Here is a 19,298-nt window from a genome sequence, read left to right on the forward strand (position 1 = left end):
GGCAAATACAGAGTCATGAGTGAGGGAACTGCACTAAAATGCTCAGCAAAACTCCGAGATGAAAGAATCTTTTTATATCATCAGTACTGTAATTAATTCCTGGCATTACAGTATTAGCTGTTCAGGACACAGAAAACAATGATGTTCTAGGCCTAAGCGAATGTTCTGGATACAGTGATGTAGTGTTTGGTAAATTCTACCTGAAATAGCATTCATTCAACACAAATCTACTGCATGCCAGGTTCTATTCTAAGCCCTGGGGACAGATATCAGTAATCCTCAGTTTGAAGGAAGAAATGTGGAAATGAAGTTCTCATCTCCCTCAGCTTAGCTCTCCTTCCCCAGGTGGAAAGCCACTGATCACAGAGGATGTTTCAACACCTGTGGAGCCTTGATGACTGGCTGACCTTGGTACCTCTTTCAGATGATTTCAACTTAAGTCTGGGAAGATTCCCAGGGCATCTAGTAAAAAAAAAATTTCAAGTTTTTACCTCTTGATATTTTCTTGGAATGAGAGGTGAGTGCAAAGGACTTTTAGCACATGAGGGTAAGAATCTGATAACCCAGAGGACAGACCCACAGGGAATGTGGGAGAGTCTGTGTGGGGGGATGTAGAGGGGGTGGGGCAGGGTTGGTGACTAGCTGTATTAAGGCATAGGAGCTTCTGTCCCAGGATTCTGGAACCATCACAGTTCATTTCCTGTTTCCTAGGGCAAAGGTTGTGAGTCAAGCTAGGGTACCAATCGACAGGTATCTGTGGAGTGACATTAACATCTGCAGAGGAACTGGCACTAGAGAGGATGCACCTAAGGCTCCTCTCAGAGCTCAGCTGCATTCCAAGATCTCAGCCAATGTCTAATACAGGGAGAAGTGAAAGATCTCATGATGAGGATCTCCCTGGACTGTGATGCTCTCTGCAGTGGGAAGGGGCTGCCACAGTGCCAGGCAGGGGAGGGTCCCAGCACTCAGGGTACAGACACTTACTGAGCTTCTCCTAAGAGAAGTTCAAGTGCAGTGGAACCCTGTGAAGTGCACAGCTCACCCTATTAGGAAGCACTAGCTTACTAACATTCATCTGATGGTCATTAATAACTCCAAGAAATTCAAGTCTTTTGCCAGGGGTAACAAATAGTACTTGAAATGCAGTACATCAAATTTGGCTCCAAGTTGTATACTAATAGTGGACAAATAAAGAAGCACTTCCAAGAGGATTACAATGCAAACTGTGAGAAAGTGGTACACAGCGGCCAAGGCAGAGAAACAGTGACTATGACTGGGCGAGTTCAAGATGCTGCCCTAGGACAGCGCCCTAGAGGAGATGTCACAGACCTGAATCCCAGTCCTGGCTCAGCCCCAGCTGTGCATCTCAACTAACCTCCAGCAGCTTCAGATTCCTCATCCACGGTCTGAGGACGGCAAGATCTAGCCTACCTCTTCCATGGGGGATGTTACTGGGATCAAGTAAGACAGCAAGAAGGACACACAGTATAGACACGAAAAACTGTCACTACAATGCTCTATGAACATCAAGGGAGTGGGCGAACAGGTTTCTCAACAAGTCTTGCCTATTCCTAAATTTTAATAAATCTCAGTTTCCTCATTTACAAACTGGGGCTAAATTGAGACTGTTCCAAATTTAAAATAATGATAAAAATAGCAAACATGTATTATGTCCCAGAGATTGCTTAATGTGCTTTATTAGTTTTATAGGAATTATTAAGAACTCAAGCATCAAAATTAACTTATGAGGTAGTACTATCAATCATTATTTTCACTTTATAGATGAGATGAAGGAGACAGAGAAAACTCATAATGCCCCCAAGGCCACACACTGAAAAACAGACCCCAGATTGAAACCCAGTAACTCTGGCTCCAGGGTCCATGCTCTTACCACTTCCCTTTGCTACCTCATGACACGTCTATCAAGCATGGCAGTAACAAGTGTCTCATAAACAAAAATTCCCCTACTGGGTAGGTCCCTAGCCCAAAAGATACAGAATTGAATTCACTCTCCAGGCTTTGATGATAATGATGCAGTTTATGATATTTAAATCAGAAATTCAAAACAGGACATGAAGGCTTACCATGTCTAAAGATGGAATTAAGTACCAGATGGACTTCCATGTCTCCCTGAAATCCCCAGCCGCCCTCACCCCAACAGTGATGATAATGGTCTGGGGACCACACTTTGAGAAGCAAGACTCATCTGTCTCATCCATTATCACCTCCTCCATGTGAAGGACTTTAGGGCAACTGGCCCAGAGTTGGCCCGAGGAAACCTGCCCATGATGGGAGAAGGCACTTATCCCTGATTTTAAATACACTTACTTTTTAGGGGAAACGGACTCTTCTAACATAGTTGACTCCTCATCACCCTCCAGTCCAAATCTGTCTTTACTTTGTTTCTGAGGTAAAACAAGACAAACATGAAAGTTAGCAGGTCTTGACACAAGATCCTTTTAAGGAGGCCTTTTAAAATGAGCCACATAAGCAGGTACGTTAAGGTTATCCCAAATTCCTTGTATGGGATATTTAATAAGTGATAGGTGAATAAAATCAATAGCTATAATGAAAAAGAAATGTATTATATATATATATATAATATATTATATATAATATAATGCCTTCTGTATATATTATTGCACAGACAATTTCATATAGTTAAAATTCAGTTCAGTTCAGTCGCTCAGCTGTGTCTGATTCTTTGTGACCCCATGAATTCGCAGCATGCCAGGCCTCCCTGTCCATCACCAACTCCCAGAGTTTACTCAAACTCATGCCCATCGAGTCGGTGATGCCATCCAGCCATCTCATCCTCTATTGTCCCCATCTCCTCCTGCCCCCAATCCCTCCCAGCATCAGGGTCTTTTCCAATGAGTCAACTCTTCGCATGAGGTGGCCAAAACTAAGACACAGTAACACTCTACTAGAACTTGGCTATTTCAGTGGGTGCTATCTTGAAACCTTAGGAAAGGTTATTTTGTGTACCACTATGGCATATAACACCCCCCTCACCCCCCCCACCCCACCCCCCCGTTAAAACTGGATGAGAGAAAGAGAAAAAATGAAAGAAAACCTTTAGGCCCTCAACCCAGTTTCTATGAGGAAAATGTAACAATTACCTCGAGAGGAAGATGCTGAGGGGTGAGCTAGGCTCATTCATTAGCTAAATGATACACTATTGCTCACTACCTGGCAGTCAATGACACAAATGTGAGCTGCAGAAAAATTAGAAATGGATATGCGGTCAAAGACTGCACACTCAAGCAATCTTAATGTTAAAGATTCCATTAGTGCATCAAGTACTTTACATGAGTTTTTTATTTTCAAGGTAGCTATATCATCTAAACTGAGACTTTTTAATAAAGAAGTGCTGTCTAATCTGCACAGTATTAAATACCTTTTTGAGGATGATGTCAATGTAGCCTGCAATCAGCTGGGATATTTGCTCTCCTTCAGTGGTCTGTACGGAGTAGTAGCTTTCCTGATACTCGCCAAAATCCTAGGGGGGAAAAACCCATATTAGAAGAAATACAGTCACATCACCAGTTTCAAAGGTGAGGGGTTCCAATCTTGGAACAAGTTCTGGCATAGATTCACTTGTTCTTGCTCATCTACCCTAAACACAACTGAACACCCTAAAATGTATTCAACAAACAATGGAAGGGCTCTGAAAACTGGAAAAGTGTATTGACTGGTGACCTCAGTACTTGAGGGACCACAGTCTGATGAGTTCTTGAGTTTTATTTTATATCCCACATTTCCAAGGCTGGGTGCTGGAGAGGCCTGAAACTTGAAAACTCCAACAGAAAGCTTATGAAAGTCTGTTCTCTCTGGCCAAGGGACCAGGAGATGGGAAGCTCAACAAAGACCTAATTGGGAGACTCAAGCAGCTTCACAACCGAGTTGTTCATGGGCAGCTGCAAAGCAATGAAAGCCTGGCCATCTTCGGCCCTTGTCCACAGGCAGGCAGGTGGTCTGATCGTTCTGCAGCCGTGGCCACAGCGAAGCCCTGTCTCTCCCTCCCCTCCACTCACCTTCTGTTTTCCTAAGAAAGGTCACCTATTAATAGTAGGTGGCCATAGGAAGTACTTTCTTCCCTCACAGACGGCACTAGCAGGCTTTAAGCAGGAACCCCAGCAATGTCAGAAGAACAGGGCAGTCCAGAACATTGCCAGGGCTCAGAAAATAAATTTCCATTGCAACTCAAGTCCACAAAAGTATGCCAGAACACTGTACTATACACTAAACCTAAACAAGGTGACTGTCTACAAAAACAGAGATGTAAAGAAGGTCAAGAGTCTCCTAATATAAAATCCAAAGCATATAGGATATAATTAAAAATCACTACGCATGTCAAGAACCAGGATGAATACAACATAAGAGGAAAAAAAAGATAATCAACTGATGCCAATATCAAAATGAATCAGATGATGGAATTCTCTGGTAAGAATTTTAAAATTTTGAATCATAAAAAATATTTCAACAATTACAAAATCTCTTGAAACAAGTGAAAACAAGAGGGTTAACAAAGAAATTTAAGTCATAATAAAGAACCAGACTGAAATTTGAGAATAAAAGAATGCTATAACCTAAGTAAAAATCTCATGGGATAGATAAAATAGTACTGTGGAAATGATAAAGAAAAGAACCAGTCAGCTTGAAAATAGATTGATAAAATTTACTCAAGTGAAACAACAGAACACAGGCAAAACAAAACAGAGCTTCAGGGATCTGTAGGACAATTTAAAAAAGACCTAATATCCATGTCATCAGAAACACAGAAGGAAAGTAGAGTGTTGGACCAAAATATATACATATATATATATATATTAAAAGAAACAAGGACTGAAAACTTCTAAAAATTAGTGAATGACATAAGCCTACAGATTCAAGAAGCTAAGCAAACCCTAAAACAGAATAAGCCTAAGAAATCCACACCAAGAACTTATGAAAACTAGAGAAAGAAAATCTTCAAAACATCCATAGAAAAGCAGCATGTTACCTATAAATGAACACCAACACGATGACAGAAAATTTCTATGCTGAAACAGCAGAGGTCAGAGAGAAGTGGAATGATATTTTTCAAGTGCAAAAAGAAAAGAACTGAGGATCTCAAATTCTATATCTGGCAGAATTAATCTTCATGAATGAAGGGAAAATAAGAACATTCTCAGCTAAAGGAAAACTAAAGAATTTGTTGCTAGCAGATTTACCTTTAAAGAATGGCTTAAGAAAAACTCTCTGAACACAAAGAAAATGAAAACAAAAGAAAACTGGGAACTTTAGAAAGAGAAAGAACAATGAGATGGATAAAAACAGAAGTAAATTATATCCTTCACCTCATGTGTTTTCTTCAATCTTATTATACGGTTGAATCCAAAGTAATACCATCTCATGTAGTGGTCAGTGTATAATATATAGAAGAAATACTTAAACAATTATACTCAAAAAGCATGGCAGGTAAGTAGACCTAAATGGAAGGAAGGTTTGTTTTCTGAAGACTCCTCCTGACCAGCAAGAGTCTATCAATCAATGCTCAAATTAGATAATTAATATTCCCACCAAGGCCCCTTCTTGATACCTTTTTTTCTGATGCCCTGATGTAACATCTTGCCTCAATGCAGATATTTCAAGAGTTCATGAGAGCTGGAGGATAGTAAAATTTAGGAGTTCTGAAGAAAGTGACAAATCTCAACACTTTCTGATTCTCTTATGGCTCAATACACACTACAAAATAATTGCACTACTGATTTTCATGTATCAGTGTGGTTGGCTACAGTGAGGGCCACACAGCATACTTTGCTAAAAGCAGATACTGAGGTTGGGAGGAAGAATTCAGAGGTTTAGAGGTCTGGAACAAACACACATCCTCCCTACATTCAGCATGTTTCACTTTGAGCGTTCTGTTATCATCGTCTCATTTGATTCTGGTAACTCTGAGAAACAGGTATTACTCCCCCCGTTTCACAACCAAGGACATTAAAGCTCAGAGAGGAGTAACCTGAGCAAAGGCATAGAACGGGGAAGGAAAGCTGACTTCGAACACTACCCCACAGTCTGTGCTATTTTCACCGTACAGCACGTTCTCGTCACAGGCAGGCTGGGAAAACACAGCTTGGCAAGATGTCACAATTCTTAAGAGCTTATTTAGAAACTTCTAAAACAACTAGAGATGAGAAGCGTCCGTACGGCTTCACAGCATCATCAAACTGCTTTTTAGGGTATGCTAGGGATGGCACAGAAGACTGAGAATCATCCTTGACTGGCTCTTTCTAATTAAGGAACTCAGCCAGCCTTAGAGGACCAGAGAGAAAGAGGTGGCCAAGGAGACCAGACATTTCCCTCACTTCTAGACCAGTGGCTACCCCCACTCCCTGCCCTAGGGACCCCCACCACCTATCCCTCTCCAATAGGCTTGTATTGTTTTCCCTGCCCCATGGTATCACCCAGAACATGCTGGCCCACTCACTGCCTTCAGCCAGTCCCTACCAGTGTGAAGCTCTTGGGTGAGGCTGCCCAGCGCTTGACTGTGGTCAGTGGCCACTCCTGCAACACTTCCTTGGTCTTTTCATCCACGCGCATCACTGAGTCTTTGGTGATCCCCAGCAGGCGAGGCACCAGCTTGTTCTTGCCTTTCATCTTTTCCTGAAACAGGAGATACAAAGAATCAGTGCTCTTCCTCTGAATACATCTAATTTTTCCAAGTTATCAGTGATGTTGTGATTTTTTTACCTGCGGTCAACCTACATCACTGTTTCAAAATAGGCAGGGCTAGATAAATGACTCGTAAATTAAAGGGATGGAAGCTAAAACAGAGCTATCAGAAGACTGGAAGGATCCACAGAGATTGGAAAGATCCACAAGTTTTCTCTGCAGAGAGATACTGTCCAGAAGGTCAGGCTGCTCCAAAAACAGAGACTGTGACAGAAAAAACATATCCAGAGAAAAAGAAGTTAAAGTGAACTCCCAGTAGCCACCTCAGTGAGTAACAAAAAAAGGTTAATATAGAATTTAAATATGGCACTTCTGCTATTTAGAATTAACTAAAATTGCCAGAGTAGTATCTTCTTATTACTAAACACAGCTTTCTTTTTTTTTTTTTTAAATATTCCCTGAAATATATTTCCATCTGGAGACTTGGGTTTTGTTATTTTTAATGTGTACCCATGGACTCAAAATATTTTGATAGGTTTTAATAAGTTTTTAAAGAAACAATTATCATGCCTATTAAAATAATAATTCTTACCTCATTTCATGCAAAGATGAGCACAATAAAGGACAGAAATGGTATGGACCTAACAGAAGCAGAAGATATTCAGAAGAGGTGGCAAGAATATATAGAAGAACTATACAAAAAAGATCTTCATGACCTAGATAACCATGATGGTGTGATCACTTACCTAAAGCCAGACATCTTGGAATGCAAAGTCAAGTAGGCCTTAGGAAGCATCACTACGAACAAAGCTAGTGGAGGTGACAGAACTCCAGTTGAGCTATTTCAAATCCTAAAAGATGATGCTGTGAAAGTGCTGCACATATGTCAGCAAACCTGGAAACTCAGCAGTGGCCACAGGACTGGAAAAGGTCAGTTTTCATTCCAAACCCAAAGAAAGGCAATGCCAAAGAATGCTCAAACTACCGCACAATTGCATTCATCTCACACGCTAGCAAAGCAATGCTCAAAATTCTCCAAGCCAGGCTTCAACAGTACCGTGAACTTCCAGATGTTCAAGCTGGTTTTAGAAAAGGCAGAGGAACCAGAGATCAAATTGCCAACATCTGCTGGATCATCTAAAAAGCAACAGAGTTCCAGAAAAACATCTATTTCTGTTTTATTGACTATGCCAAAGCCTTTGACTGTGTGGATCACAACAAACTGTAGAAAATTCTTCAAGAGATGGGACTACCAGACCACCTGACCTGCCTCCTGAGAAATATGTATGCAGGTCAAGAAGCAACAATTAGAAGTGGACATGGAACAACAGACTGGTTCCAAATTGGAAAAGGAGTATGTCAAGGCTGTATATTGTCACCCTGCTTATTTAACTTATATGCAGAGTACATTATGCAAAATGCTGGGCTGGATGAACACAAGCTGGAATCAAGACTGCCAGGAGAAATATCAGTAACCTCAGATACGCAGATGAGACCCTTATGGCAGAAAGTGAAGAAGAACTGAAGAGCGTCTTGATGAAAGTGAAAGAGGAGAGTGATAAAGTTGGCTTAAAAGTCAACATTCAGAAAACTGAGATCATGGCATCTGGTCCCATCACTTCATGGGAAATAGATAGTGAAACAATGGAAACAGTGACACTTTATTTTGGGGGGGCTCCAAAATCACTGCAGATGGTGTCTGCAGCCATGAAATTAAAAGATGCTTGCTCCTTGGAAGAAAAGTTATGATCAACCTAGACAGCATATTAAAAAGCAGAGACATTACTTTGCCAACAAAGGTTCGTCTAGTCAAAGCTATGGTTTTTCCAGTAGTCAAGTGTAGATGTGAGAGCTGGACTATAAAGAAAGCTGAGCACCGAAAAATTGATGCTTTTGAACTGTGGTATTGGAGAAGGCTCTTGAGAGTCCCTTGAACAGCAAGGAGATCCAACCAGTCCATCCTAAAGGAAATCAGTCCTGAATATTCACTGGAAGAACTGATGCTGAAGCTGAAACTCCAGTACTTTGGCCACCTGATGCAAAGAACTGACTCACTGGAAAGGACCCTGATGCTGGGAAAGATTGAAGGTGGGAGGAGAAGGGGACGACAGAGGATGAGTTGGTTGGATAGCATCACTGATATGATGGACATGAGTTTGAGTAGGCTCTGGGAGTTGATGAAGGACAGGGAAGCCTGGCATGCTGTAGTCCATGGGGCCTCAAAGAGTCGGACATGACTGAGCCACTGAACTGAACTGACCTCATACTCATGATACAGCAAATTCAAGATAGATTAATAATTTAGAAAGAATATACAGTTGGATATTTTTGTGATTCCGGCTGGGGGATGGGGTGGGATGTGGAAATGCCTAGCACAAATGCCAAAATAAAGGAAAAGACTAAAAGCTTTAACTATAAAATAGACAGACTTTGATATATTTTCTTTTGAAAAGAGAAATGAAAAAGACAGCTCACCATAAAAAATTAAAAGACAAATGACTGGTGAATAAATATTTACAACTAATATGATGATAAAAAATTTCATATGCTTTATATGTCAGAGGTTATCATGGGGTCGCAAAGAGTTGGACACGACTGAGCAACTGAACTGAATAGAACTGAATCATAAATCAAACGTAAGTGGCAAAGAACATGATCAGAAAATGCTTAAAATATAAAGTAACTAGTTAATAAGCCATAAGAAGAAATTAGATAAATAATAGTTTATTTTTTACAAAATTGATGCTCAATTAAAGAAGGTATAAAAGAAGACCACTATTGATGGTCATTTAAAACGGCAAAACCTCTATGGAAGAAAATTTGTTGATAACAATTCAAAGCTTTAAAAATATTCCTACTTTTAGTCCAACTTGCTTTTAGAAACTTATTAAAAAAGAAGTTACAAATGTGTATAAAGATAACAAAGCAAGAAGGCTCAACTAGAGTTTTTCAGAGCAAAAACTACAAATAACCAAAAATGTCAACTACGAGATTTGATGATTATGATATTCCAAATAAAAGACTATTCTACAATGGTGTGTAACCATGCTCAGTCGTGTCTGACTCTGTAACCCCATGGACAGTTAGCCCTCCAGGATCTTCCCTCCATGAAATTGTCCTGACCTGGAATGGGTTGCCATTTCCTCCGCCAGGGGATCTTCCTGACCTAGGCATCGGACCTGTGCCTCCTGCCTCGGCAAGTGTATTTACCACTGAGCCACCTGGGAATCCCTACTCTACAACTATTACAAACCATAGTACAGAAAAACAACTGGATTCATGATAATAAATTATTCACATTAAAAAAGTTTGTACAGCATGATCCTATGAAATAAAATTTTAAACATCTTTTTTTTAGAAAATGCACTACATGATAAAATGGTAGCAATGATCATCTCACATGGTTTGTATTATTGTCCTGTGCATTTCCTTACTCCAAAAATTTAACTTAAACACATTTCTAGCGGTCAGGAAAAAACAAACTTTTCAAAACTATTTGTAAATATCTAGCAATTCCCATACCACCACTACAAAAGCAATATGCATACAAATTAGCACAAAGTGTGCAAGTATATGTGGATGTTTGTGCAAGAGGACAGGTACTTAAACCAGTAGTGTGACAGGTGCTTAATAAATATTATCATTAATTTTCAGAAGTCCCTCAAATGTTGCCATCATCAGCACCATCAACTTCCCCACCTTGAAATGAAGGGACCAGCTATGATAATAAGTGATAAAGCCAGGATTAGAACACAGGTCTTAGTTCAAAACATCTGAATTCAAAAAGATCTCTGACTTTAAGAGACTGTCTATCAGTTTACTACTTCTGAAGGAAACAATTAGAGAAAATGCAAAAATACCCCTCCCTGTCTCCGTGGGCAGTTCACAAACCATCAGACACTGAAGGTCACAGCACACCTCCAGCTTCCTCCCAAGAGTAGGAGATAAAGGCATTAGGAATCTGAGTGGGTGTCTGAGAAGGAGAATATAAGAACCTCCGAGTCCTTAGGGAAAAGTCAGGGAAGAGTCAGATCCTTTGTAGAGAGGCCAGCTCCACCAGGGGTGAAATCAGTGCAGGGTGGACCATGCCAGTCAGCATCATTTGGCTTCAGGAGCCACTGGTTTAGTCATACAGGGTTGGCACCAGCCCAGCTGCTGGGCCTAGGAAGAAGATCAGAAATAAAATATGGTTTGCAGCTGTTGCCTTTCTGCTCTCAAATCTGCACCTCCCCAGTGAGGGGCTTTGGGGTGAGGCAACACAGGATCCTGATGGATGCCCCAACTCCTGTTGAAATCTTTCTGGTCTGGGAGAGGAAACCACAGTGAACAAGCAAAGAACTTGCAGTGGGCATTCCAGTACAAGTTCATAACTGGGGGTGGGGGAAGAGGGTATCAAAGAAACTCAGAAAATACTGTCACTCAGCAACAGAGACCACCATCAAGGGACACTATCATTTTTGAGTCTACCCACAAAATGCAAAGCAGCTGGGGAAAGTTAAAACAGCAAGGCTTGGCTCTGTGCTACTGATTTAGGGGCTCCCCCAAGAGAGGACCTGCCTTAGACCCTTAGTGGCAAACCTACATAATAGGAGACAGTCCAGAGGCAATAAGGTTCCCCCTTCCTCCCTAAATCTAGAATCTCAGTCCACCACATACCTCTCCTGTCCAGTCTTCCAACTGCAGACACCACTATCCTTTTATCTCTGGGAGAAGACAGCAGGCTAGGCAGGATCCAGTGAAGACCCAGCTCTTTTGTGCACAGACACATGGAGACTGTGGTTGCGATTCTGTCAGCTACCTAGCAACTTCTCTCTTGAGGCAATCCTCATCAAGTTGGTTTTGTTCTGAGGTGTCAAACTTGCATACCTTAAAGGCAGGAGAAGATACGTATTCTACCAAGGAGAGGTAGGATCCACTAATAAGCCCAGCCTTTCCTCTTTCAGGGGCTTCCCAAGTGGTGCAGAGGCAAAGAAGTGGCTTGCAATGCAGAAGCTATAGTTTTGATCCCTGGGTCAGGAAGATTCCCTAGAGAAGGGAGTGGCAACCCACTCCAGTATTCTTGCCTGGAGAATCCCATGGACAGAGAAGCCTGGCAGGATACAGTCCACAAGGTTGTAGAGAGTCAGACGGGACTGAGAACGCACTGAGGACTGAGATCCTCTTTCAAGCAGCTCTTAGCCGTTACTATGGATTGAGTCCTGGCAGCTGGCTGTGATCAAGTCTGCTTAGCCTTGGGCTCTTCTTGCAGGTGTGTATACTGGCTGGTTCTTACATCACCTGTGCTTACATCAGGTTCAGACTGGGGTGGAGGGATGCCAGTGGGCTAAGCTGTGGGCATGCTTTGGCTCGAAGCCCGACTTCAGCGTGGCCTAAGTCCAGGATCCTGCTGTGCTCGCCAGAGTCTAAACTGGCTTCCTGCCAAAGCGCTGCCGTGTGTGCTCCGCTGTGTCATCAGGATGCTTTTTGGTTTAATCTTTTAGGCACATGGCAGAGAGGGATGACTGCTCAGAAGCAAAATGGTGTTAAAGACTCTGTTCATTAGCTGTTTCTCTCCCTAAAAATAACTGGCAATTCATTTTGATTTAATTCATGATTCTGAGATGCTTTGAATGCATTCTGTGATGCTTTTACAGTTCAGAGAGAAGAGGGTTAGCTCCCCAGGTTTCTCACCTCAAGGCTCTGGTTGCGGTTGCAAGGAAAGTTAAAGGCAAATTTATAAATCGGAAGGTTTACACAAGGATTTCTTGCAAAGAAACAAGATCTTTTGCAAGTCATGGGAAACACCTTACTGTTCCTTATGGGGTTTTGAAAATCTTATTAAGATAAAGTGCAAAAGATTTCAATGAAAGAGGAAGACTAGATGTTTACAGCTCCTATCTATTGAAATCATTTGTACAAGTGTCTCCTTTTCTATATTATTTCCTTTAAACCTCATAAAAAGTCAACATCCTAGGTTAGCAAACTGAAGTTTAGAAATGAAAGTAAAGTAACTTATGGAAGGTCAAAGTAGGTGGCAAAGCCAGAGTTTGAAACCCAGGACCTTCCTTTCAGAGTGCCTGTTCTTAGCCACTGAGAACACTGTCGTACAGAAGGCTCATGAGTCACCCTCCCTGTTGGGGCCGCAAACTGACAGGCACTAAAGCCAGTTTTCTGCCCCATCACCCCCGATTTTTTTGGCATGAGAACTAAGAGTAAATTTTCTATTTCTACGGAGTTGAAAGAAAATCAAAAGAGGAATAATACTTCATGAAAAGTGAAAACAATATATTTCATAGTCCATAAATTAAACTTTACAGGAACATAACCAAGCTCATTTATTTACATATTGCCTACTGCTTCTGGGCTATAAGCACAGAGAGGAGCGGCACGGCCAGCAGTTATCTAAGACATTGACTATCTGGCCCTTTATTAAAAACGTTTGCCAACCCCTGCTCTGGATCATGATTCTAAAAGCCAATTAAAAGTTGGAGGACTCAGGGGCCAGGAATTAGGAAACTGTAAGGAGGGCTAAGAAGTTGGATAACCTAAAATTTACTAAATATCCCTACCTTCCAGCTACTATATTTATTTACATACATTATTTCACTTAATCTTCATTAGAGCTCTGTGATGACCTACAGGGGTGGGGGTGGGGGGTGGGATGGAGGGGATATATGTACTCATATAGCTGATTCATGTTAATATTCAGCAAAAAACTAACACAACATTGTAAAGCAATTATTCTCCAATTAAAACAACAACAACAACAACAATAAATGGAAAAAAAAGACCTGTCAGATTCTTCATCTGAACCTGTCAATACACTACTTAAAATGAAAAAGAATTATAATTCCCATTTTTCACATGAAGAAACTGAGATTTAAGAAGGTTAAAGATGTCTCTCCAAGTCATGCATTTCTGCTATTTCTCACAGAGACAATATTACATCAAGAATTCTAGGCCAATCTTCCCAACTCCAACACCCAAGCACTTTCTATTATAACAGTAAAAAATATAGCATGAAGTACAGCTGACCCTTGAACAACATGGGGCTGAACTAGGTTAGTCTACTTTTTTCCAAAAGTTAATACTATAGAACTACATGATCCATGTTTCTTGAATTTACAAATGGGGACAAAATGTTCACCAATATAGAAGGAAATATGATGGAAGGATCTATAAACCTATCATACTCGTGCTCTCAAAATATATGTGATTGATCTGAAGACTGTGTGGTATAATTGTGTTCAATATCAATATCTACATGTTGTAAATTATAATTTCATTGAGTTTTTAAATTTAGGATTTCGAATAGCCTATTCAAATAATGAATGAATCATTCCCTTTTAACTTCTTAAATTATGCCAATGAACTTCCTTCAAGATTTAATGGTATGTTGAAATTGAAGGCCTAGAGAAATCTGTTTTTTATGCCATTAAAACACATTCTACCCCTTAACCAAACAATTTTGTGTGTATGTCTGCTATTCTGTGTGTGATCTCTTTTTACCATATATTCTAAATGGTTGCACACATTTATACATACACACATGGGTTATTTCATGTTTTTGACATATGTCATGTAAACTTACTTGATCTATTCACTGAATTTAAAAATAAATCTAAAAATTTTAAATGACTCTGTACATTGTTATAACATGTACAAGTATATGCACACTGAAAATTACAAAATGTTGAAAGAAATCAAAGAGGATCTAATACCATGTTCATAGACTGAAAAACTCAACATCGTAAAGTTATTAACTCTCCCTCAATTGATCTATAATTTCGATGCAGTGCCCATCAAAATCCCAGCCAAGTTTTTTTTTGTGGATATAGACAAGGTTTTTCTAACATGTTCATGGAAAGGAAAAGGATCTAAAGTAGCTAAACAATTCTAAAAAATAAGAAAAAAGTGAAAGGAATCATTCATGTTGATGTTAAGGCTTACTATACAGTTAAAGTGATCAGGACAGTGTGATATCAGCAGAAGGACAGATACACAAATCAGCAAAACTGATTAGGGCACCCAGAAATAGATCCACAGCAATATATTCAAATTAATTTGACAAGGATACAGAAGCAATACAACGGGGAAAACACCTTTCAACAAACAGTACTCGGGCAATTGGACATCCACAGGTCAAAAATGAACCTTGATCTAAAATCTTCACACTTTATACAAAAACTCAAAATGGACCAAGGACATAAAGCAAAACCATAAAGTATTTAGAAGTAAACATGGGAGACAATCTTTGGAGCCTAGAGTTAGAGCTCTTTCTATTTTTTTTTTTTTATTATTTGTTTTTGAGTTTTCCTGCTTTTAAAGTTTTTTATTTACTTAGTTTGGCTGCACTGGGTCTCCATGACTTTGTGTGGTCTTTCTCAAGTTGCAGCCAGTGGGGGCCACTCTCTGGTTGCAGTGTGTGGGCTTCTCACTGCAGTGTCTTCTGTTTTTGTACAGCACAAGCTCTAGGGCATGCGGACCTCAGTAGGTGCAGCTTGTGGCTCCAGAGTGTGGGCTCAGTAGAGCCCACATGGGCTTAGCTGCCCCACGGCATGTTAGATCTTAGTTCCTGGACCAGGGATCAAATCTGTGTCCCCGGCATTGGGAGGCAAATTCTTAACCACTGGATCACCAAGGGAAGTAACAGACAGAAACTCTTAGATGTAACACTTAAGATACATAAAAAGGAAAAAAATGATAAAAACACTTGTCATCTAAATTAAGAATGTGTATTCAAGTCTGGCTGCTGCAGTCCAAGTGGTTACAAAGGGTCGGACATGACTTAGTGACTAAACAACAACAAAATTCTGTGAAAGACCTTGTCAAGAGGATAAAAACACAAGCTGCAGACCATGAAAAAATATTTGCAAATCACATTCAATGAAGGACTTGGATCCAGAATATATAAAGAACTCTTAAATTTCAACAGTAAGAAAAAAAAAAAAATCTAACTAGAAAACTGGCCAAAAAAAACTGTGAACAGACATTTCACTGAAGGGGATATACAGATGACAAATAAGCACAGGAAAAGATGTTCAAAATCATTAGCCATTAGGGAAATGCAAAATGTAAAAAATTTCATAAAACACATCAGAAAGGCTAAAATTACAAAAAAAAAAAATGATAACACCAAATGCTGGAGAGGATGATAAGAAACTGGACCACTCATATTTTGCTGGTAAGAATGTAAAATGGTATAGTCACTCTGGAAAATAGTCTGGCTGTTTGTTATAACGCTTAATGTGTTCTTACCATATGGCTCAGCAATGTACTCTTGGGCATTTATCCCAGTGAATTGCACACTTCATTCACACAAAAATCTATACACAAATATTTATAGCAGCTTTGTTCATAATAGCCACAAACTAGAAACAACCCAAATGTCCTTCAGAGATGAATGACTAAACAAACTGCTACTTCCATTACAGAATACTATTCAGCAATAAAAAGTGATGGACTATTGATAAACATTATGACTTGGATAGATCTTAAGGGATTTCTACTAAATGAAAAAAAGAAGTAAAAAATTTATGTACTGTATGATTCCACTCATGTGGTACTCTTGAAATAACAAAATTATTGAGACAGACAAGAAATTAGAGGTTGCTAGTGGGTAAAGAGACCAGGGAAAGGGAGTAGGGTGTGAGGAGAAGCAGGAAGGGGTGGGGGGTGTCTATGGCCATAAAAAGGTAGCACAAGGTATTCTCAATGGATGAGAGTTCAATATCTTAACTACAGTGGTGGTAACACAAATCTACACTTGTGAGAAAGCTGCACAGAACTAAACACACACACATAAGTGAACAACATAGAACACAAAATATGATTAAGGTCTATGAACTGTATGTACCAAGGCGATTGCTTGGTTGTGACATTGTACTAGTGGCATGTTACCATTGAGGGAAAATTGATGATAAGAGAACTCTCAGCATCTTTAGAATTTCTAAAATGCTACTGAGGTATAATTCACATACCATACAATTCACCCATTTAAAGTATCTGATTCAGTGGATTTTGGTATCTTTACAGATATGTGTGACTATCACCATGGTCAATTTTAAAACATGCTCATCACCTAAAAAAAAAAAAAAAATTCCTGTACCATTAGTTATTACTCACCTATGTCCCATGATCCCACCCCACTCTTAAGCAACCATTAATCTACTTTCTGTCTCTGTGGATTTGCCTTTTCTGGACATTCTATACCAAAGAAATCTTGTGATAGGATTTCTTGTGAAGAAATCTTACTTCACTTCACATAACAGTTCCAAAATTTATCCATGCTGTAGTATGAAGCAGTACACTTCATTTCAGCAGTACACTTTCTGTCTCTGTGGATTTGCCTTTTCTGGACATTCTATACCAAAGAAATCTTGTGATAGGATTTCTTGTGAAGAAATCTTACTTCACTTCACATAACAGTTCCAAAATTTATCCATGCTGTAGTATGAAGCAGTACACTTCATTTCAGCAGTACACTTTCTGTCTCTGTGGATTTGCCTTTTCTGGACATTCTATACCAAAGAAATCTTGTGATAGGATTTCTTGTGAAGAAATCTTACTTCACTTCACATAACAGTTCCAAAATTTATCCATGCTGTAGTATGAAGCAGTACACTTCATTTCATTTTATGACCAATTAATATTTCACCTCATGGATATATGACATTTTGTTCATCCATTCATCAGATGATGAATATGTTATTTTCAGCATTTGTCTAAATGCAGCTGTACACTTTCATGTACAAATTTTTCTGTGAATATATGCTTTGAATACTCTTAGGCATATATACCCAGAAGTAGAACTGGTGGGTCATATGGCATCTCATTTGAGGAACTGCCAGACTGTTTTCTAAGGTGACTGCACCATGTTACTTTCCTACCAGCAGTATATGAGGATTCCAGTTTCCTTACATCTTTACCTATACTTGTTACTCTGACTTTTTTATTCTCTCTGTTGTTTTTCCAAGTTCCTGTGAATCTATGGTTATTTCAAAGTAAATAGTTAAAAATATGATTCTGCATATCTTCACTAAAAGATAAACAAACATAGCAAATATTAATAATATTTTTTTTTCATTTCCTAAAGATATGTATTAAAAAAATTTTTTTTTTACATATTACCACACTTCCTAGAATGTACAAAATAATGTTAAAGGGTAACTTGCTCTGATCTCAATTTCTGTAAGTTTCTCTCTAGCACTTCTCTGTTGAGTAGAATACTGGTGATAGGTTTAAAACATTCTATCCTATTGAGAAAGTATATTTGTATTCTAGAATTTTACAGAAATTTTTATAATGAATAGTTGAATTTTATCAAACACCTTAGGAGTTTTATTTAAAATAATCACATGATGCCATCTTTTCTAATTTTATTTAGATATAGCTGATTCAGAACATTATATAAGTTTAAGGTGTGTAGTATAATGATTTGATATGTGTAAATATTGAGAAAAGATTACCACAGAATATTAAGACATCCATTACTTCACATAATTACCTTCTTTAAGCTGTTATGAGAGCATTTTAAGTGAGAATATTAAAAGCAACAAAGGAAAAGCAACAGATAATACACAAGGAATTCCCATAAGACTACCTACTGATTTCTCAGCCAAAACTCTGCAGGCCAAAAGAGAGTGGCACAATATACTTAAAGTGATAAAAGAGAAGAACCTACAACCAAGAATACTCTACCCAGCAAGGCTCTCACTAACATTTGATGAATAAATCAAAAGCTTTACAGACAAGAAAAAGCTGAAAGAATTCAGCACCACCAAACCAGCTTTACAACAAACGCTAAAGGATCTTCTCTAGGTGGAAAAGAAAAGTCCACAACTAAAAAGAAGGAAGTTACAACGAAAAAGCTCACTGGTAAAGGCAAATATACAATAAAAGTAGGAAATCATCCACATACAACTAGTAAGGAGGTTAAAAGACAAAAGTAGTAAAACTATCTGTATCCACAATAAGCAGTTAAGGGATACACAAAACAATTAAATGCAAAATACAATATGAAAAACAGTAATCATGAGGACAGAAGAGTACAAAATGCAGAGGATCTAAAATGTATTTGTAATTAAGAGATTAGTAACTTAAAACAAATAGGTATATACCTACGCTGCTATATAAAAACCTCATGGTAACCACAAGACCAAAATCTATAATAGATATATACTGACAAAAAAAGAAAAAAGAATCCAAACCCAACACAAAAGATAGTCATCAAATCAGAAGAGAACAAAATAAGAAAGGGGAAAAAACAAATCCAAAACAACTAGTGAAATGGTAATAGAAATATGAAAAGTGAAAGCAGCTCAGTCCTGTCCAACTCTTTGCAACCCCATGGACTATACAGTCCATGGAATTCTCCAGGCCAGAATACTGGAGTGGGTAGCCTTTTCCTTCTCCAGGGGATCTTCCCAACCCAGGGATTGAACCCAGGTCTCCCACATTGCAGGTGGATTCTTTACCAGCTGAGCCACAAGGGAAGCCCAATAGAAGTACACATAGTGATAATTAGCTTAAATGCAAACAGACTAAATGCTCCAACCAAAAAACACCGAACAGCTGAATGGATAGAAAAACAGGACCTGTATATACGCCACCTATAAGAGACTCATTTCAGATCCAGAGATACATACAAATTTAAAGTGAGG

At 39.1% G+C, this 19,298-nt stretch overlaps 1 protein-coding gene across 8 annotated transcripts in view; it reads right to left on the reverse strand.

The window, feature by feature from the left end:
* Positions 1-19,298, reverse strand: part of TLN2 (talin 2) — a 481,890-nt gene that overhangs the window by 154,391 nt on the left and 308,201 nt on the right. For all 8 annotated transcript variants that reach the window (XM_070469184.1, XM_070469188.1, XM_070469186.1 and 5 more), the window contains 3 exons: positions 6,493-6,648; positions 3,401-3,502; positions 2,329-2,405 (listed from right to left, as the gene is read on the reverse strand). In XM_070469184.1, the coding sequence (XP_070325285.1) occupies positions 2,329-2,405; positions 3,401-3,502; positions 6,493-6,648 (335 nt within the window). The remainder of the gene's footprint in view (positions 1-2,328; positions 2,406-3,400; positions 3,503-6,492; positions 6,649-19,298) is intronic.

The sequence above is a fragment of the Odocoileus virginianus genome, chromosome 6, assembly GCF_023699985.2.
Source record: "Odocoileus virginianus isolate 20LAN1187 ecotype Illinois chromosome 6, Ovbor_1.2, whole genome shotgun sequence".
Classification (NCBI taxonomy): domain Eukaryota; kingdom Metazoa; phylum Chordata; class Mammalia; order Artiodactyla; family Cervidae; genus Odocoileus; species Odocoileus virginianus.